This window comes from Talaromyces marneffei, chromosome 7 (genome assembly GCF_009556855.1).
Source record: "Talaromyces marneffei chromosome 7, complete sequence".
Lineage (NCBI taxonomy): Eukaryota > Fungi > Ascomycota > Eurotiomycetes > Eurotiales > Trichocomaceae > Talaromyces > Talaromyces marneffei.
The window spans coordinates 665,285-686,391 of NC_072354.1; the positions used below are offsets into that span (position 1 = coordinate 665,285).

General features: G+C 46.3%; 7 protein-coding genes across 7 annotated transcripts; 3 read left to right on the plus strand and 4 right to left on the minus strand.

Moving 5' to 3' along the window:
- Positions 1-3,374: 3,374 nt before the first annotated feature.
- Positions 3,375-4,471, minus strand: EYB26_008891 (uncharacterized protein; the record flags this gene model as incomplete). Its single annotated transcript, XM_054268142.1, has 4 exons — positions 3,375-3,723; positions 3,863-4,147; positions 4,201-4,338; positions 4,458-4,471. The coding sequence occupies 4 exons, from the start codon at positions 4,469-4,471 to the stop codon at positions 3,375-3,377; spliced, it is 786 nt and encodes a 261-aa protein (XP_054124117.1).
- A 299-nt stretch (positions 4,472-4,770) lies between these two features.
- Positions 4,771-5,919, minus strand: EYB26_008892 (uncharacterized protein; the record flags this gene model as incomplete). Its single annotated transcript, XM_054268143.1, has 2 exons — positions 4,771-5,579; positions 5,631-5,919. 2 exons carry the CDS (start codon positions 5,917-5,919, stop codon positions 4,771-4,773), a joined length of 1,098 nt encoding a protein of 365 aa, XP_054124118.1.
- Positions 5,920-6,584: 665 nt separating this feature from the next.
- Positions 6,585-8,490, minus strand: EYB26_008893 (uncharacterized protein; the record flags this gene model as incomplete). The annotated part of the gene is made up of 4 exons (XM_054268144.1): positions 6,585-6,806; positions 6,868-7,049; positions 7,099-8,152; positions 8,203-8,490. The coding sequence occupies 4 exons, from the start codon at positions 8,488-8,490 to the stop codon at positions 6,585-6,587; spliced, it is 1,746 nt and encodes a 581-aa protein (XP_054124119.1).
- Positions 8,491-9,428: 938 nt separating this feature from the next.
- On the plus strand, positions 9,429-13,023 carry EYB26_008894 (uncharacterized protein; the record flags this gene model as incomplete). Its single annotated transcript, XM_054268145.1, has 8 exons — positions 9,429-9,515; positions 9,569-9,707; positions 9,754-9,848; positions 9,898-10,506; positions 10,553-11,998; positions 12,046-12,174; positions 12,225-12,353; positions 12,406-13,023. 8 exons carry the CDS (start codon positions 9,429-9,431, stop codon positions 13,021-13,023), a joined length of 3,252 nt encoding a protein of 1,083 aa, XP_054124120.1.
- Positions 13,024-14,029: 1,006 nt separating this feature from the next.
- EYB26_008895 (uncharacterized protein) lies at positions 14,030-18,239 on the plus strand (the record flags this gene model as incomplete). The annotated part of the gene is made up of 3 exons (XM_054268146.1): positions 14,030-14,484; positions 14,549-14,705; positions 14,763-18,239. 3 exons carry the CDS (start codon positions 14,030-14,032, stop codon positions 18,237-18,239), a joined length of 4,089 nt encoding a protein of 1,362 aa, XP_054124121.1.
- A 239-nt stretch (positions 18,240-18,478) lies between these two features.
- EYB26_008896 (uncharacterized protein) lies at positions 18,479-19,734 on the plus strand (the record flags this gene model as incomplete). Its single annotated transcript, XM_054268147.1, has 3 exons — positions 18,479-18,751; positions 18,833-19,333; positions 19,399-19,734. The coding sequence occupies 3 exons, from the start codon at positions 18,479-18,481 to the stop codon at positions 19,732-19,734; spliced, it is 1,110 nt and encodes a 369-aa protein (XP_054124122.1).
- Positions 19,735-20,286: 552 nt separating this feature from the next.
- On the minus strand, positions 20,287-20,973 carry EYB26_008897 (uncharacterized protein; the record flags this gene model as incomplete). Its single annotated transcript, XM_054268148.1, has 4 exons — positions 20,287-20,429; positions 20,521-20,592; positions 20,815-20,877; positions 20,970-20,973. 4 exons carry the CDS (start codon positions 20,971-20,973, stop codon positions 20,287-20,289), a joined length of 282 nt encoding a protein of 93 aa, XP_054124123.1.
- Between the last annotated feature and the right edge of the window lie 134 nt (positions 20,974-21,107).

Here is a 21,107-nt window from a genome sequence, read left to right on the forward strand (position 1 = left end):
CAGTTAAGCACTCGATATACCTAGAGAGGCCACCTGATCCATGCTATGGTACTTGAAACTGATCACGCTGGATATTCCTGCTTTGAAGAATACCGCTACAAGCGCGAGCAGGTCAATGCTCACCCATCGATGATGGTTTCTTATTTCTTACATCTGACATACCCTGATTACTTATTTGCCTCTACACAGCCAGGATTTGGGTAGACGCAATGTGCCTATTATCCAAGCATATGAGATCTACCTAATCAAGATATTTTCATGTATCTCGATACTACCTGCGAGGCATGATTTCTTCAGGGCATCAGGCTGGTAGAGCGTCACATATCAGGCATCACTGCCTGCATTACCTGAGAAACCCCGAGTAAATCGTTCCTCTGATTCCAATTGTATGTTGATAATAATAATAATAATAATAAACGCTTTGGCAATATCCTAAGAAACTAATAAACCTCACCTCATCATCGACCTTCCATTCGATGGGAATCATTTTTTCAAGCCCTAACCTCATATTTCAACGCCATTGGATAGTTACAGCCCCAGTAACTTACCGTAGTTGAATCAGATCAATTGAAAATTTCAAGTAATTTTTTTTTTTCTTTTCGGGAAGGTAGGGATCTTGTGTATCAATGCATTTAATTTGGTGACGCGAAGCCCTTTACAGTAAGTGGTATCGGATTGGTTAATGCATGGATCTTTCAGCCAGGCCGGATATGATATAGAAATGCAGGTGTTACGTGTGACCTCGGGAAGTGTATGCATCAATGTATCAATGTGCTTGCGTAGACTGGCGGGTATTGACAAGGATCTACCTATGGATCAGCCTATATACTGTAGGTACGTCACCACGTACCCAGGTACCTGATATCTAGCCATCGTACTCAAAATGGCTGTGTATAACGCAGAGTGGAAGGAAGTCATGTATGTAGTATATGCCTAACCTTCTGTCAGTGGCGCCAACATCTGCCAGATGAGCTTTCAGGCCTAATATTCAGATGCAATAATAAATGCATATATTAAGCAGGGATGTATACCCATTCTCAGAACCCAGTTTCATGCCTTGCAAGTATGTAGTAATGACGAGGACAATGGCATTGTTCATGTATGCAAAATACGGCTTGCATGGGGATCGAAGCCCTAAAAGTACGTAATTGCTTCAGATACGTACCCAGTCAGTATTCAAATATCCTGAATCTATACACGGAGAAACCTGTAGCTGCCAAGGCTGGTTAACGGTACCTAGGTAGTATTCTATGCCTGAGACAGCTCGGTGCCGAGGTGAATTTGCCTGAAACAGAAACAAGCAAGCAAGCAAAGGACAAGAGCGTGAAGCTATTCCCATTCATGTATACATACAAAGGGAGTGATTGCCTGTCTAGATTCTGTTCCGAACCACAAAATTGACCTCGGGAGTAGCAAAATATCAAAACCGTTGCTACTCTGCACCCTCATCTCTTTACAATACTTCTAATATCGACTGGTAGCAAATTGATCTCCAAACAACTAATCCCATATTGTAAACTCTATGAGAGCACATACCTAAACAGTGAATGATCCGAGGCTATCCCGACGATCGTACCCTCGGCTACGGAGTACTTGATCGTTTACATATCACGGCAATTTATTTCCTAATCTGGGTTATATAGCCCTAAAACAAGAGTTATGAAGCTATTCCCACATAGATTCTATGTACGCAAAGAAAAAGTACAAAATATTTAAATAGGTTTTCTTAGTCTCGACGGAAAGTACCTAAGGGCGAGACGGCGGAAATTACCGTCTAAATTCGACCTATCAGTTCCTAATCTATCGACATGCCGTTCTTTGTATCAACTGCCCAGCCTGGCGGTACAAATCCCCCCCTAATTGTTTTCTTTTTGCAAAACAAAAAGAGAACCTACACATTGGGGCGGATTCCACTACTTAAATTCATATCCCGCATTCACTAGATCATTTGCAGAGACCCAACTCGCGCATATCACTCGCTCCATCAAGTCAGGGGACATCAAGCAACATGGTATACACCATGAAAATCTACGTCGACGGCGGCTGCCGTAGAAATGGCCGCTCAGACGCCGTCGCCGCAGCAGCAGCCTGCATCAAAAACAAATGGGGCAAATACAGAATCCGGGCGCGCTACATCACCGACGACCCTACAAACCAGCGCGCAGAGATAACGGCCATAATCATGGCCCTGGAACTCGCGCTAGCAAAATACAAGAATGACCTCGATGAAATGCCCCTGATGGATGTGGAGATCTTTTCGGATTCGAGGTATGCGGTGAATTGTATGAAAACGTGGATATACAAGTGGTGTCGCAATGGATGGATGAATTCGGCTGGAAATCCGGTTGCGAATCGAGATCTCATTGAGGAGGCGTCGGATTTGGATGATCAGGTCAAGGAGATTGGGACAGTGGAATATACATGGATCCCTAGGTCGGAGAATGAGGTTGCGGATGGAGCATGTAATAGGGCGATGGATGCTCTGGAGAAGGAGAATCGCAGATATTATGATTCTTCTTCTGATGATGATTATTACTGACCCTGTGTTTCGGCTGGTTATGATCGGGTACTGAGGTCCTGGTCTGGTGCAAACGCTTCCTGTACATATGATGTGCCAACATAGGAAACCTGATTCTAAGAGAGCATGAAGCTATCCCCATACATGTAAAATCAAATCTTCGTTCATGGATATTTATCAGCAAAGATAATGCCATTGATCTTGTCGAAGCTAGTCCCAAGCATACATACAGAGTTGAATTCTCTTGTTGAGGAGATAACTAGCGGATACTTCTATCAAACGTTGAACTTTTATCAATTGATATGCATCCACTCGAGATTTCGTCTGGCTGTATCAGCCCGCCCATATCTTAAACTCGCTCGACAAATACAACTAGTTATATAGTGAATTGTACGACGGATTTCATCTATTATGGATGGATATTCGCCAGCAATGGCTCTCCATAGCACTCTTCAAAGAAGATAATCTATCTCGCCTATAGAGACCCGGACAAAGAATATTCACGTCCGCGACTACCGCAAGCAAGGAAACATCAAAATCTACTACGTATGGACATACTGGGAACATGGTTGAACAAAACTATTATATCATTGTCACGCTACAAACAGTCCGCGACTTAGCTGTCGCGGTAGGGGGGGTGTCATTAACTCGTCAATTCGATGAATTCTTCTATTTCTCAAGAAAAAAAATCTTCCTGAACCGACCTCTTGACATACAATCTGTCCACTTTTATGTAAATGTAACAGGTTGAAGTACTTTTTTTCGATCAAATCTTGGAAGGGTAAGTAAGTGGTATCATCCAAGTTCGTTCCTCTTTTTTTATTTTCATGCCGAACTCAATGCTCGATAGAATAATTTACTGAGCAATGGCCTGGGCACGGCGGCGGTCACGCTCCTCAGCAATGGAGAGCTTGACACCCTTGCCCTTGGGGAGGGAGATCCAGGGCTTGTCCTGTCCGATAACGAAAACGTTGGATTCACGGGTAGCGAAGGTATTGTCAACGGCATCCTTGATGTGGACAATGTTGAAACCACCATCGTGGCGCTCACGGTGGGTGATGACACCAACACGACCCATGTTACGACCACCAGTGACCATGGCGATAACACCAGTGTCGAACTTGACGAAGTCGGTGATCTTGCCGGTAGCAAGGTCAATCTTGACAGTGTCGTTGACCTTGATCAAGGGGTCGGGGTAACGGACGCTATAGACACAAAAATTAGCAAACTTTGTTCAATTGCAAGCGGTTCTTACAAGTTCTTATATCGTCCTCCGCCGATCAACCAAAGCTTGGTCCAACGACTGAATGACACAGAGAACTTTCAAGGAGAGTCAAGACTCACGTTCTCGCATCGTGCGTAACCAAGAATGGGATCCCGCCCTTGCCAAGCTGAACGCGCTTGACCTTTCCGAGCTTGTATTCAGCCTCCTCGGCCTGGATGCGGTGCACGGTGAAGCGGCCCTTGGTATCGTAGATGAGACGGAAGTTCTCGCCGGTCTTCTCGATGGAGATGACGTCCATGAAACCAGCGGGGAAGGTAGGGTCGGTGCGGACCTTGCCGTCGACCTGGACGAGACGCTGCATGAGGATGGCCTTGGTCTCGCGGCCGTTCAAGGCGTACTTGAGACTGCTAAAGTCAGTTTTCTTGCATATTGCTTCGAGGTTGGTTGAAGGACGAACCGGTTGCGGATGAAGACGATCAAGGGAAGGCAGTCACGGAGCTTGTGAGGACCGGCAGAGGCGCGAGGAGCATAGGTGCCGGACATCTTGTCCAACAGCCAGTGCGCCGGGGCGCTCAAGCGCTTCTGGTGTTTCTTACTGTTAAGAGTCAGTCATTTGATCAATGTTCATCGTTTTGTTTTTTTCTTTTGTCGAGAATCCAGAATTGTGATACAATCACAATTCCTCTCATTCAATGATGAAGGAGCTAAACTTACGGTCCACGAGGCATCTTGACGGTTTGTCGACTTTACCGTTGATGATTGTCGAAGTGTCTGTCGCGGAGAAGAAGATGAAAATTGGCGAGTGTCGATGTTGAACTAAAACAGGCAGGAACTTCGCTAAGCGAGTGGGTCGTGTGGGCTGCTCTAGTCCGAATTGGGCCCGCTTAGGGTGCACAGGTCACGTGCGGCCTTTTCAAAATTACTGCCGCTTACCACCGCCTTTTATTTTTCGTACACTTGTACTACGTAAGACTAGAGATATTAAACTTAAACTGATGGAATTTTACTATGTGTTTATGTACTATGTTTAAATGTATCCCTTGATGATCGCAACCTCCGCATTCAAAATAGACGACCCCGCAGCCCCAATCACAGTATTGTGCGACAAACAAGCAAACCGAATATCAAAATGGCCTCCGGGCGCGCCTTCACGGACACGTCCAACACTGACCGCATATCCACCGGAGATGTTACGATCAAGTCGTGGTTGAGGACGATCAGGCTCATCGAAGACCACAATCGCATGTTCGGGCGCGGAGTGAGCGCCCAGCTTTTGAGCCTCAGACTGGTATTCTCGTAGCGCCTGCTTGACCTGTTCCGCACTGGGGATGGAGTCTCTGTTCTTGAATCGTAGCGAGACAAACGCCATATGGCCATCTGTCACACCGACACGCGTACATGTAGCACCCACACGTAGACCGGATTGTTCCTGGAAGGCTGTAGCCTCGGCATTCACACTGCCCAGAATCTTCTGTGCTTCGTTCTCGAGCTTATCCTCTTCTCCGCTGATGAATGGAATCACATTATCCATGATATCCATCGAGGGAACACCGGGGTATCCAGCACCCGAAACGGCTTGCTCCGTAAAGACCTCAACTTCTTCAACAGCACCAAATTTGGCCTGTAGAGCGGCAAAAGGTATGACAATTCCGATAACGGCGCAGTTGGAGTTGCACACTAGGAAACCCTTCTTGAGGCCGAATTCTTTGCGTTGATAGGGGATGAGATCGAGATGGGAGGGGTTGACGGTGGGAACAACGAGGGGGACAAGAGGGTGTTTGCGGTAGTTTTTGGCGTTGGAGAAGATGGGGATTTCAGCTTTGATGAATTGCATTTCTACCTTTGTCAGTCTCTAAATTATTGTTTGTTCGAATTAGAGGTACTCACCAACATCACCTGCAATATCACTGTCCAATCCGGAAAACACAAGATCGCAGTCTGCAAAGTTCTCCGCCGTGCATTCTTGGACAACCAACTCGCTGAGCTCCTTGGACATGGGCATGGCCTGCTTCCATTTCACAGCATCCTTGTATTTCTTTCCGGCGGAGCGAGACGAGGCGCCGACTTTGTGTAGGACCAGATTTGGGTGGTCAGCAAGGAGGAGAATGAATCGTTGGCCTACAGAGCCTGTGGCTCCGAGGACACCACATTTCTTCTTTGTGATTGTGGCCGACATTTTGATCAGGGCGACCCCGCGTTGGTCAATTCTTTATCTTTTCGCAGATTCGGGTTCTTTTCTATTTACAAGGTATGCATTAGTATCTGTACTTCAGCTGAAACAAAATGAAAGCATGTTCAGTAACGCAAGTATAACAGAAGAGGCGAGCACAAGGTAGACTTGGGTAGCCTCTTGAATCCAGACGATTGTACCTGCGCCGGTTTCGGCATCATCGAACATGACACGGACTCAATGCAAACGCGGAGAATGTATCTTAAATGCTTAGCCATACTCACAAGTTTAAGATATTTGGCAAATTGATATTGCACCGACAGCAATTGTACACGATGTATGCTGTATATAGACACTTGGTGGAAATTTTTGAAGTTGAAGAATTGCGATATCGCCTCTGCGGGGAGTCATGCCTTCCCCCCACTCGTTCCACTGACTCACTTTTTTTGCCTCGACACTTCTCATCTTGTAATAGACTATTATACGTACTTACGTAGTAGTGTACATCAACCTGAAAGACTCGATAATTATGACAAGAAATAGTGTGCTCTTGATAAATTGCCAATCAATCAACGTATGTACATGATATGCTGTAACTAACCACTCAAATACTTTTTCATTATGCCAATTCAACGTTTAAGATCAACATGGTAGTACATTTATATACTGGATCAATTACTTTTCTTCTTCTCTGCACCCACCAAACGCGCAGACTCGATATCTGTCGTGTGTTGAACGGGTTTGCTGTCCCGAGAGTATTCAAAGATCTTGCCTGGGTTCATCAACCAATGAGGATCAAGGGCACGTTTGACGCTGCGCATGATATCGATTGTGTCAGGGCCGAGTTCTTTGATGAGGTACTCTTTTTTGCCAAGACCGATGCCGTGTTCGCCCTGAAGCTTATGTTAGCATATAATAATATGTTTGTTTCTTTTGGGTAGGGTTCAGGTGTACCGTGCAGGAACCGTCCATCTCAATGGCACGGTCGACCATGTCGTGAACCACCTTCTCGACGCGCTCTGTCTCTTCGCGGTTCTTGCGGCTGTACAAGATGCTGCTGTGGAAGTTGCCGTCGCCAATGTGTCCCAAGATACTGGCAAAGATGTTCAACTCATTGAGCTGCTCCTTGGATTTTTCTATTCCGGTCAGTACATATCATCCGCAGGAAGGGGGGCTAGAACGTACCGATAATGTCTGGAAGTCGAGACAAAGGTACCGCCACATCAGTAGACCAGACTTCGCCTCCCTCCGGACGCAAAGCTAGATTACTCCACAGAGACTCCTTGCGTGCCGACCAAAGAGCATGCGCTTCTTGATCATCCTTGGCGAACTCAAAGGAGGTAGACTTATTGTTCTGTGCAATCTTCTTGGTGTTTTGAATGCTATCTGCAACCTGAGCGGTGGTGCCAGAAAACTTGAAAAACAAGGTTGGCTCCTCTCTCCATGTTCGTCCGGTGCCACCAGCACGGTTAATGACGTTCATTTGAACTTCGTCCATAATCTCCATTGCCTGCACGGGGATGGACTTGCGAATAACCTGCATGGCAGCGGCGGCGGCATCTCGAACGGTGGGGAAAGTCACAATACCGACACGCAACTCATCCGGAATGGGGGCAAGCTTGAGAGTGATTTCGGTCACGATACCCAATGTACCTTCCGAACCAACGAACATGCCAGTCAAGTTGTAACCCGCAGAAGTCTTGCGAGGCCGTCTCCTGGTCTTGATAACGCGTCCATCGGCCAATACCACTGTCAAGTTGATCACCCAATCCTTCATGGTACCATAGCGGACTGCATTGGTACCACTGCAGTTAGTACCAACCATGCCACCAATCTTAGCCGATGGGCCAGGATCCACAGGGAAGAAGAGGCCAGTGTAAGCCAACTCGCTGTTCAGCTGCATCCAGGGGATGGACGGTTGGACCACGACATCTAGATCGTCTGCATGCACTTCCAAGATCTTATCCATAAACGCAAAGTCAATGGTCATACCGCCATAAGGAGCAGAGAAATTGGCCTCGAGACTAGATCCTCCGGAGTAAGGAACCATGGGCATTCTGTATTTGTGGCAGACCTTGGCAATTTTTGAAACTTCTTCGGTGGATCTGGGATATGCAATGGCGACCGGTAGTCGCTCGGCGTTGACGGTCGACCATTCTGAGTAACCATGTTCGTGGAGGTCATCGTCGTCGGTGCTAATTGCGTCTTCGCCCAGTTCAGCTCGAAGCTCGGCAATTGCCTAGTCTATGTCAATGTTGTATGCATAAAGTAACATACAGGCTTCGGTACCTTTTCAAACTGTGTAATGTCTCCATAAGTAGGATCCTTCGCAGCTGTGACCGATGACGTCGAGCGCGGAGCAGCAGCGGTATAAGCTCCAGCGCCGACGACTGCAGCCAAGGCCAAAGCACGACTGGTAGTCCAGAACGCAGTTCCCGAAGAAGCATTACTACTATTCCACCTTCTCGTCGAGTGTGCTGTCTGGGTATTCCTCGTCCGGGGAGACTTAGAGAGCGTAGGGCGGACCTGGCCGCGACAAGATGCGGAGAAACTCCTGAGGGGAAGACTGGCCCTCATGCTGCCGTCCGTATATACCGAGTGAGCAATTCAATTTGAAGAAGTAGAATTGTTTAAACAATTTAACAAGAAGAAACGCAAAAGAGAGAGCTTGAATGGACAGAATGGAAGAATTGACGGAGCTTATATTCTTACCCCAAACTGGCTGGAGTCGGCGTGGGATGAGATGCTCGGCCGAGATGCCGCAGGGACAACTCAGCGCCCAAAGGCAGTTTGATTTTTGATGGCATGATTTGCAAGGTGGATGAGACCATCCGGTAAGTTAGTTACTATGAACGATATTATTCCGTAATATAACTGTTTCTCCGTAGTGCCACATGATCTCTTGCCAATCGCCTTGCCAAGCTGTGTAGGATCTGCGTTGTACGTATCTCCAATTGCCTTCTTCAGTTACCCCACGCCGAGAGATCTTAGATTGGCAAATCTCCATGAGGTCTCGGCATTGTTCCCGCGCGGAGAGCTCACTCCATCAACTCGTCGGGCTGGGACAGTAGGCTGTATACCCCTGCTGTTCGTCTATGTCGAATAATTTATGTTATCATGATAATTGATAATTAGAAAAGAATGGTCTCAATTAAAATGTCGACTTTGAGATGTGTGCACATCCTAGTGCTGGCTGTGCAGCTGCTTCCTGGGGTGACTAACTGTATAAACCGTTAAGGGGGCAACCGCAGAGGGGAACAGATGAAAGAAATCATCCTCTAACCTCACCACCACTACCACCACAAGGACCTCATGTGACGCTACCAGACAGTCTCTTTGCGCCGTTGATGAATTAAATTGGGAATTATTAGAATGTAATGTCAAATCGACTCGACTGAATGCTTACACCCAAACCTAGCTCGGAGTACTGGTTGTTTACTCCGATATATCGGCCAAAGGTCAACGTTCTGGCCGATTTCGCCAACCTCGATCAATTTTGATATCGGCCGACAGCTATGGAATCCGATAGCCAGACAAGTATCCAACTCCTCGTCAGAAAAATAGAGCAAGCTGTTACTGCGCCGTACACCCCTGTCCTACATGTGCGTGATTAATTAAGACTCAAGAAGATGATACGATAGACTGACGACAGTAGGGACTCGATCGTGATGTCGAGTACGCTTCAGATGCTACCCTCCGCCAGTGGGTGGATTGCAAGCCTTGTCAGGTGTCGCTTTTGACAGCAGTGCTTCTTGAGCAGCGACCGACTTCAAACAAGCTACTAGCGAGATTCGGTATGACCAACACACAACTTTTCATGTTCGAGGCTAAGTGCACTAGGCTATCTAAAGATCGTGCGGGATACCCTGCTTGATCGCGAGCCAGCTTTGTTGGATCAATCGCTTCATTGCGCCATTGAAAATGGAAACGAGGAGGTAAGTATTTGACAATCCGGGTGGACACCACAACCAACTGACTGGCCAGGATCTCAACCTATGTGTTTCCATGCTCTCAAGTCCTTTGTCTCCGAACATTGCCGCTCCAGTACGCGTTCCTGTCTTCTTGACTAAACTTCTCAGCGATGTCGCGCAAAATCCTTGTGCGGCCAAGATCAAGCCGCTATGCGACGTCATGCAAGGACTTCTTAGCAACGCAGACCTGATCCAGCTTATACCAAATGATTTGATGGAGGCATTTCAACGTGAAGGGACCAAGATTTTGAGAAATTTGAACGATCCTCTGGGGACATTGCTATCTTTGGCGACCTTCACGCGCATACGTAAACTGTGGAAGCCCAGGGATAGTACCCAAAAACAGCCACAGTGGCTAACGAACATCTGCCAAATCTTCGGTCCCAAGAGCTCTAACAAGGCTCTTGACTTAGTTGTTATCTCAGCCGTGATGGCTTGTTCTACATCCTCCAACGGGTACACAATAAACGAGCGCATCTTACTAGTCAGACTGGCAACAGAGATATGTCATGAGATTGATGAAGATCTCAGAAAGACTTGGCTGAGTACTAACTCTCCAAAGCTTGGCAAGCTATGCGAGAAGCTAAAACGACCTGACATTAATGCCGAGCTACAAGTTACTGTATGTTGATTATTCTCCGAGATAAGGTCTTTGCTAACCAAGGCAGGGCTTGACTTTACTCATAACATTTTCACAGTGGCTGGCATTGCCACGAGAGGTATACGACTCGATGCGAGAGCAACTTTACACTCAAACTACATATAACGTGATGACTGCTATACCAGAAATGGTTAAAGACATTCTCTTTGAGCGATTGTTAGCTCACTACGACAACGAATATTTGGATATCTGCTTTGCAACTATTCACGGACTAATACCCGATAACGACAAACATTTGCCTGGCCTAACAGATCTCAAAATCAGGCAGCTGCTCGTTTCGACATTGGGAAAGTCCGAAAAGGCTTCAAAACTTCGCCGTTCCTTTCTAAGACGGCTTTCTGGATCTGACCAAAGTATAGGAATTCTACGTGACTATGCTCAAGAGTTCTCAACTCGTGATGGATCCTTCCGATGTTCAGAGTCTAATGTATGCTCCACGGCTACTATCTTACAGAAAGACCGTCTTTTCTTCGAATGGTTGGGCTGCATTCACTCTGCAATTGATGCTGATGGTGCCGAGAGCCAAGAGATATTTTCCTGTTACCATGAACTGTTTGACTTTTTTCTCAGATCTCTTAAAGAGAATGCCACAACATCCAAACACTGTTTCTTTTCTCATCTAAAGGAACCCGAGAGGAATGGATACTTCTCCCAAAAAACGGCAAAACCGACAGTGGTAGAGAATGCGGATGGTGCAAGTCATGAATGGAGGTCCAAAGTTGCCGGTCTTCTTATGGATAATGCTAGAAGTTCTCATGAAACCATCATCCAACAGATGGAAGCAATGTTACAAGATTTTGAGAATCGGTGCAGCAACGTCGAAGAGCCTTTAGCACTTGCAGTCCGAGAACGGGAAGACCTGAACCAGAAACTGGCGGCCTCAAAACACTTGAATCAACAGCTAGAAGAGCAAATCCAACAATCCGCCGAGATGACGAATGCTTTGAGGAAACAACTTGATGAGTCCGTTGCGCAAATTAGAGATTACTCGTGTCAAAATGTACATTTGGCCAATCAGGTGGATGCCTTGCAGACAGAACTTGACACAAGCCGGAAGGAAGCGCGAGATGGTATTGAGATGGTTAACTCAAAAGCACGCGATCGTGAATTGGATCTCATGGCCACAGTCGCCGAGAGAGATGATCTCCTGGAAGAGCAGCAGATGGAAATAGAAGTCATGTCCAAGGAAAGGACGCAGCTCCAGGAAGCTGCGCATGTCAGTGCAGAACGTCACCAGGCAGTCCCCCAAGACTACGATGATTTGCGTCAAGAAATGGCGCAATTACAGAAAGACGCTACGCAAAACTGTGACATGCTTCGACATGAGATTACCAAGTTGCAACAGGTTATGGAGATCCGCGAATCGACGAATGTCGAGAAGGATAATCGGATTATTGCATTGGGCGAGACCAACAAAGACCTCCAAAACGAGAATCAAATGTTGAAAGATAAGGCAAGTAATGTCACCTACATTTGTCTAACACTTCTAACCCTGAATAGCTGGAGCAGGCTCAATCGAACTGGGAACAATCTATGTCGGCACTAGAGGAAGCACGTCAGAAGCACAAGAGTAGTATGGCTGATATGGAGACGAAATACCAGGATCAAGTGTTTGAAGCCCAGAATCAGGTAAGTGCATCCAATAGCGTGTTTAAAGATAGATACTAAATTTATCTCAGGCTCAGCAGTTGACCGAGCGATATCGACTTGAAATTTCTACCTTGCGACATGATGCAGCAAATACATCCGCCCAAGCCGAGAAAGAAATTCGCACCAAAAACAAGAGGATACAATATCTAGAGAAGAAGGTATTCATCCCAATCACGCGTACAGTAATTCATCCTGCTAACAGAGGTTAAGGTCGAGGCGTTTCGAAATGAACGGGCAGCAAAAGCTCGCGAATTCAGCGAAGCTCAAGAACATATTAGTCGCTTTATGAGCGTGATGGAGTTTACCAAGGATCAAAAAGACGACAGCAGCAGAAAACAACCAGCGACTGGTCCTTCAAAGGCTAAGGAACATGTTCGTCGATCAACCCGTCTAAGTTTACTACAGGCTCAGTCGCCTTCACAAGCCGGGATGACTACAATACAAGCACAGTCTTCGAATCCAGCTATTCCTCCTACAAGTACAGAATCTCTTTTCCATCAAGAAGCTACTACAACGCCACGCCGACGCAGTCATCGGTTTTCGGAAACAACTAGTTTCGTTAACTATGACAATACCACCTATTTTCCCAGTATACATGAAAGAGCAGTTGAAGGATTTCCTGGAGTCAGGCGGCAACCACTTAGCAATCTTGACAGGAATAGCCCTAAAAAATCGCCTGCTTCGACTAATCCTAAGGATGCTAGGAACGATAAACTTGGTCAACAGACCCAGATTGGGTCTCAGACGAACATTGACATTACGGATTTGGGAAATTTGGACGTAGATTTTGATGACAGGGATCTTTTGACGAGTACTATGGCGCAATGAGCCTGAAAGTGATGGGTGATGACCAGTTTTGACGATGGTACCCTGTGATATCCTCATTATTTATTTCATGATTTTTGTTTATAGCGTTCAAACACTTTATCGTTTCTCCTAGCTACCTGAACCACCTGAGGATTACAAAATACTAAGTTACTCTCTTGATTGGTTAGTTAACTGGTGGCCAGACAAGCCTTCTTTTTCATCTGATATCAGACACCGCACAGTTACACTACGATGAAGGCCCTTTGTCAAAAAGCAATGAAATGACTCAAATATCATAAAATCAGTGATGTATTTCTATAAATAGTGACTTTTCCCACAGCACTGAAACGAATCCTCAACGATCTTCTTATCCTCGTGTTGAACCACCTCACGTCATTTCCAAGTATACCTAAACAGCGCGTGTTTGACCCTTTATCCTCCGGCTTCTAGTCGTTATTCGTTCTAGACATATGAACAAACAAAAAAAAACTCAATAGTTACAGGTCAAATGCAGGTCATATGATCACCTTTATTAGAACCATACAGTAATAGAATCCTTATCTTCATTGGTTCACCCCGATTCTCCAGGAACAAACCGACAAAAATCGTTTCATCCAGATTACCCGATTGGGCCTCCGATGGTCTCAATATAGGTACATAAACGGATGGGTTGACAATGAATTAAATGTGCTCATTCTTGATTCATATTGACGTTGATTATAATCAATTCTTCTTTTTTCTCTATTGGTGTCCTTGTGTGCTAGTCGTATACTCTGAGTATCCGCGAAGTTTACGTTCTCGTTGAATTCTGGAGTTGAATCTTTCTTCTTACATCTCCATCACTTGGAGAACGCTCTCAGAGTTCATGTCAAGCTGAGATCTCTCTTCATTCAATTATTTGGACTTCACTTGATTCTTGGCTCTCTTCCTTCTCACCAGATACTCATATCCTCGTGGTCAGTGTTAGAGATACGCACCTCACCTGACCCAGCACCTACCTGGGTCACCTCCTTCCCTGGAAGACATTATGGCAACACCTCACACAGCAGGAGCATCTGTCCCTCCTAGCTCTACTCTTACACCAGCTACAATGTCTCCTCGACGCCGTCCTTACTACAAGAAAACCTCATCTCTTAAGAAGAAAAATAGCTGCTGCAGTAATAGCAGCAACCGGAGCAACCGGAGCAACCGGAGCAACAGCAACAGCAACAGCAATAGTAATAGCAACAACTCCTCTCCAAACAAGCCCTCGCCATCACCATCGCCAATGGCAATGAGAATGAGAGAGAACTCAATCCACAGAGCCATAAAACCAATCTGGCAGACGTGGGATTCCTTTGCTGTTAATTTTTTCGGTGTCCCTGACGAGGCCACTGCGTTTACGATCTGGACAGCATTTAATCGGCAGGGGAACATATTCTCGATTGACTTGTATGAGGATGGTACTGGGAGACGCAACGGAAAGGGGAGATTACGGTTCAGGTTTGTCTACTTACTGTTCCTAGAACCTGATAGTAGAAAGTCCTGTGACTGACGTTGGGTGTAGACCACCTCCGCAGACGGATTTCTGGAGAAATGCACAGTGGCAACTCAACTTGTCCGGAGGACGGAAAGCGAGGATCAGAGTCGTGCCATTGTTTGAAGAGAGGGATATGCGGATTCCGAGTCCTGTTGATCCGGATGAGTTGTATCCTGCTGAATTTGTATGCTTTCTCTGTATGCTGTTGTTGGAAGGAGCAGTAATTGACGGAAATATCTAGGATATTCCTATCTCAACGCTCGACTTTGGTCCGATGATAGGACCCAACTCGATGCTTCTCATGCGACATCTTCAGAAAACACCGACAGAACACCCCAGACTGACCGTGGACCTGAAACATCGGCAGTTACTCATCTTTTTCCAGACTCCGATACAATCTAGCCAGGGGGTCTCTGCCATGTCTCATTATCGACTAAAGGTGCCGTTTTCTCAGTTGTCGACTCTGTACCAACACATCGAGAGCGATGAGACTTCAGATTCTGTGTCCCATATTCTACGATTTGAGAGTCCGCCGTTGTATTATCGCCATCTGTACAATGTTGAGTCTAGCTTTAGCGGTCGTGACTCGGCGAACGGATGGAGATCAATGGATTGTTGGTATCGTCAGGCTGATATTGTCCATCGAAATGGGTGTTGGGCAGTTCTTCCTATCAGTCTACGCAAGAAGAATCCTATTATTGATATTGGGCGCTGGACTGCGATCCGCATTACCTATGGCCAGGATTCGATACATTCAAAATCGTATAGGCTGTTGTGCAAGGCTTTGAGAGATTTTAACATCAAAATCAAGATTGACAACGAGTTCAAGATGGAAGTCCCACGAACAGTACCAGTTCCTGTTGTCTGGGATATCTGTGATGAGCCCGAGAGTTTAGCAGCTTCTACACTTGATGATTTGTTTGGCAAATCATTCATTCATCTCCCTTTTGCGATTCGCTATCAGCTCGAAGTGTGCATTTCCCATGGCTATATCAGCGAGTACACTGCTTCCAAGCCAGAGTTCGTTCAAAGACTCAAGGACATGGAAGAAAGAAAAGCACTCACCTTATTGGAGCACGTTGCCACGGATAAAAAGATCTATTGGGATGCCATGAAGATCTTTGATATACTGTTTCCAAAAGGGGTCACAAGAAGGAATATCCCAAGTTACTGTTGCATGATACGCACGGCTACGGTGACTCCTTCAACGATATACTGGAACACCCCATCGATGGAGATTACCAACCGCGTCCTCCGCCGATATTCTGAACATGCCGATCGATTCCTGCGCGTACGATTCAAAGATGAGAAGTTCGAGGGCCGAATCAATTCAACTCACCATGACACCATGGACGAGATCTTTGCTCGCATCAAGCGTACCATGTCCAACGGTATTATACTCGGTGACCGTAAATACGAGTTTCTTGCGTTTGGTAATTCTCAGTTTCGAGAACATGGTGCATACTTTTTTGCATCTGAAGCACATGTCACCGCCGCCAATATCCGTGCATGGATGGGCGAGTTTTCGGAGATCAGAAATATTGCCAAGTATGCAGCAAGGTTGGGTCAATGTTTCTCGACCACCCGAGCTATAAACACTTGTACTGTTGAGCTGAAACGGATACCTGATGTTGAGCGAGGAGGATATACTTTCTCAGATGGCGTGGGCAGGATATCAAGGTTTTTGGCCCAGATGACGCAGCAAGAATTGAAGATCAAAACCCCAGACAAAGAACCTCCTTCGGCCTATCAATTCCGTCTAGGAGGGTGCAAAGGCATGCTCGTTCTGTCAGATGTACCGCGTGGGCGTGAGATTCAGATTCGTCCAAGTCAGGAGAAATTCCCGGCTAATCACCAGGGTCTGGAAATCATTCGCTGGTCACAATTCTCCTCGGCCACATTAAACCGTCAGCTGATTGCAGTTCTTTCGTCGCTTGGGGTATCAGATGAAGTATTTCATGAAAAACTTCGAAGAATGGTCTCAAATCTAGAGGAAGCCACCCGTGATGATAGAGCCGCCATGCGGCTCCTTCAGAAATATATCGACCCCAATGAGATGACGCTTGTTCTTTCGAAGATGGTTTCTGACGGGTTCCTTCAGTCCAGAGACCCCTTTGTGACTTCGATCATCACGCTGTGGAAGGCGTGGTCGATCAAATATCTAAAAGAAAAGGCAAAAATCACAATTGAAGACGGAGCTTGTCTGCTTGGTGTTCTGGACGAGACGGCTACGTTGCAAGGCTTTTCGTATGAGAAGGTAAAAAAGCCGCATTTGTCGCGTGAGTCGAAACTCGATGCGCTGCCGGAGATATTCCTTCAGGTGTATCGTGCCGATGAGAAGAAATATTGCGTTATTAAAGGAGTTTGCATTCTTGCTCGCAATCCGTCGCTGCATCCTGGTGATATTCGAGTCGTGAGAGCAGTGGACCGCCCAGAACTAGCTCATCTCAAAGACGTCGTTGTGCTTCCACAGCTTGGTGACCGGGACATTGCCAGCATGTGCTCTGGAGGAGACTTGGATGGTGATGATTATTTGGTGATCTGGGATAAAGACCTCGTTCCAAATCAGTGGTTCCGAGCCCCGATGGACTATGCCCCGATCAAGGGCGTCAATCTCGATAGATCTGTCACAGTCAACGACATCACGACGTTCTTTGTGAATTATATGAAGAACGATTCTCTGCCGAGGATTGCACATGCGCATTTGGCGTGGAGTGATTTCTTGATGAATGGGGTGGAGTCTCCTAAATGCATACGTTTGGCACAATTGCATTCAAACGCTGTCGACTATAACAAGACGGGCGAGCCGGCGTATCTTCCTCGTGACCTGCGACCAAGAAGATGGCCACATTTCATGGAGAAGAACTACAAGCCAAAGGATCAGACATACCAGTCAAAGAAGATTCTGGGACAGCTTTATGACGCCGTGGACCGGGTTGACTTCCATCCGGACTTTGACGTGCCCTTTGATAAGCGTGTGCTGGAATCTGGTGTTTCAGTAACTGACAACATCATGCAGTTTGCCAGAGAGTTGAAAGTCGATTATGATCTTGCCTTGAAACGCATCATGGCGCAACACGAAATCCGCACCGAGTTCGAGGTCTGGTCCACATTCGTCCTAAGCCATGCAAACCTGAGCAAGGACTACAAATTTCATGAAGAGCTTGGCGGGATCACCAAGGCTCTCAAGGAACGATTCCAAAAAGAATGCTATGATAAAGTCGGCGGTCGTGACTTCAACCATATCAAACCGATGGCAGTTGCGATTTACAGTGTCACCAATGACGAAGTCAATGCTGCGCTGGCCGAGTTCCGAAAGAACAATCCCGATACAAAGATAAAACCGGAGCCGGAAAATTTACCTATGATTAGCTTCGCGTGGTTATTTCCAGATGTTTTGGGACGGGTCGCTCTTCGCTATTTTGATTCTGCCAACCGAGCCGCGAGAACTGCTGCTGCTGTTGAAGATAACGTTCCTCAGGAGGATCAGAAACAGGATAGAGAAGAAGAACTAGTCGGTTCAGACGTGGAGAAAGCGAACTCAGATACAACAGACTGTTACTCAATCTCAAACAGAGATGATAATACCGAAGATGTTACAGACATATCTGAGGTCATTCCCGACGAAGAGGTCGAAATTATCGAAGACAAAGCTCAGATCAAACCAAGTGCTCTTGATGTTTTGGAGATGCTTTTTGATTCTGATGATGATAGTTAGTGATTTATTTCGGCATATTCTCAGATAGTTACAGAGTTACGAATGAAGATAGGAATTTCATACAAGATTATAGGTAGTTAGCTACCCCGCATGGACCAATTAGATTCCCCGCCGAAACTTTTTTTCTCTATCAACGTCATTTAGCTCTTTTGACAACTGCACGAGAAGAACACCACAAATTAAATAACCACTTCAATTCAACATATCATACAGCTACAAGAAGGGGATAAGAGAGAGAAATGCCCTCCCAACCGCCCATCCCACACATCCTATCCCCCTACCTCACGCATTCCACACACTCCGCCCAATCACTCACGATAATCACATCCGTTCTCGCGGCGACGCCCAACTGGTTAGTGTTACGATATTTACATTCCGTGCTATCGGCGGCGACCGAACATGGACAGACGCACCCTTACCAAGGAGGGAAAAAGAGGAGGAGAGCGAAACGAGTTGTCCTCGTAAGCTTTTTGAGAGATTGGCTGTTTTGGAGGGGGGAGGGGAAGAGATTGGTTCGTTCCCTTGCGGTCTTATGGATTTAAATTTATGGGGGAGAGGTTTGGCTGACTGTTTTGGTTTTTGGGGGTTGGTAGGGACTCGATCTTCAGCGATTTGTGGAGGGGAATAGACTCAGGTTCGTGGATGGGTTGAGTGGATTGTTTGATGCGCCGCAACAACAACCAGCTCCTCCTCAAGGGAACTCAAGAGCGGTGCCGACGGGTGGTGCAATGGGATCTGGGCGGTCAATTCCCATGCGTGGGTCGGTTGGTCCCGCGAGTATTCGAGGCCCTCCTACTATATCACCTCTGGCAACAACACCTTCGCAGGCGAAGATTCCTACCCTGCAACAGCAGCAAAAACAATTACACCTCTCGGGCCAGGGCACTACTGCGCTAAATCAATTAGAGAATGACATCCTATCCGTCATCAAGTCATTCCCAAACCCGAATGCTACAAACGAAACCGGCGAAGAGGAAGAAGAAGATGATGAGGACGATATTTTGTTAATACTAGATCAACCAGATCTCATCCTCGCCACAACTCCAGGGATCGATGCAAATGATATGTCCGAGTGGGTTATGGGATTGCAACAGGTTTGTCTTCCCCCGATTTACTTCTACTTCTACTTCTGGGAACAAAAAGGCTTACACTATTGCAGCACGTTCTGTCGACGATAATAACAACCTCCGCCGACACTCCGCTCATCCACAACGCAAATCCTTACACAGCAAACGATAGCACGGCAACACCCCTCGAGAAGAATCATGCCTCTTTCGTGGTTGGATTGGCGCATCGCGCGGACATGGTGTTACAGTTACGCACACTGGATACGGGGGCGGCGAAAGATGTGAGTGGTGTTTTGAGGATTAGTAGAGGTGGGGGATACCAACCTGAACTTGAAGGAGGAAAAGAGGATGAGGTGATTGAAAAGGAGGCTTTGTATTTTGTGCAGAGGGATGGAGGTGTGAGAGTTTTTGGGAGGGGGGAGGTATAATCCTTTGTAGATCTTGCCGGAGGACTTGTCAGAATAGACGGATAAACGATAGAAATACCAATGCCTTCGATACCCGCTTGGATCAGTGTTTTTTTGAATTTTCTCGGTTCATTTCTGCAGATATAAGAAATGCCATAATTTGTTTTGGATTGATATGAATGAATCCTATTCCTCGTTGGTCTGAAAAGCTACCAACGCAAATAACAGGAATCATAGAACTAAACAACCTTTTCACGGCCGTCAGTTTCAAATGACAGATATAAATCACAACCTGTCAATTCGGACACATCTCCTTCCCTCCATCATATCCGACAACACAAAACCCAGATGCACACACAAATCTCCACGGGAATAGGTTTCCTTTCCTTTCCTCTTTTCTTTCCATCACATAATGAATTTTTTGCCCAACTCCGTTTCAAACGTGTATTTCGCGAGAAAAAAAAAAGAGCATGGCCGAGTTTAAAAAGAAGAAGAAAATGGGTTTTCATTAAGCGAACAACTAAAAACTCAAACTATTTTTCAAGGTCGTATCGTTTTTATCGATCAAATAGTTTAAGCAGCAGTTGTAGGGCCGCGGGCACCCTTGGGAGTACCGGTCTGGAAACCATTCTGGAATCGGCGGTCAACGGTCTTGAGGTAACGCATGCGACCGCTGCCGGTGGTCTTGCGGCGCTTGGCCTTTTCGCTCCAGTTGTCTGTCCCCTTCGTTAGAATCATCACACACACACACACACACACACAAAGATCAAGAAAAGATTTGGATGCAATGGTGGGTTCAGGTCGTACACTTTCTGGTCTTAGCAGCAGGGTAGCCGCAGTTGGCACAGGTGCTCTTCTGGATGTGGAAAGAACGCTTTCCTGTTCGTCGAAAAAATATCACGTTAGCTTTATTCCTCTTTTGAACGTCCTCTCGAATTGTAGAAATGTCCCTCTCCGTCTCATCTGCGAGGATATCCATCCATCCCAATTGTCCTCTTCTCTTTCTTTGGAATTGTTGTTGCGATATGATATCCTCCAGATTCTGACTTCGAGTTTCCTTTCTGTCGAAAACGAGATTCAAGATTGATGGTGTGTACTAACCGCATCGTCGGCAGAGCGTGTGCGTCTTGTTGTGACGCTTACCAAAGCTGGAGGTACCCTTCGCTATAGCACATTGTCAGTTTTTGTATCTTTTTTTTTGCGTGGCTATCGGTCGTGGTGGAGCGAGAGGAAAAAGTGTAGGTATATCGACGTACTCATTTTGAATCAAGGATCTAAACAAGCAGAGGAAAAAATTAGTAAATTGTCTTGTGAGAAATTCAATATCCGAATGCAAAGAGAGAACGCACCTGGATTCCACTGAAGGGGTGTTTGTCGATGTCGTCGTCGTTCAG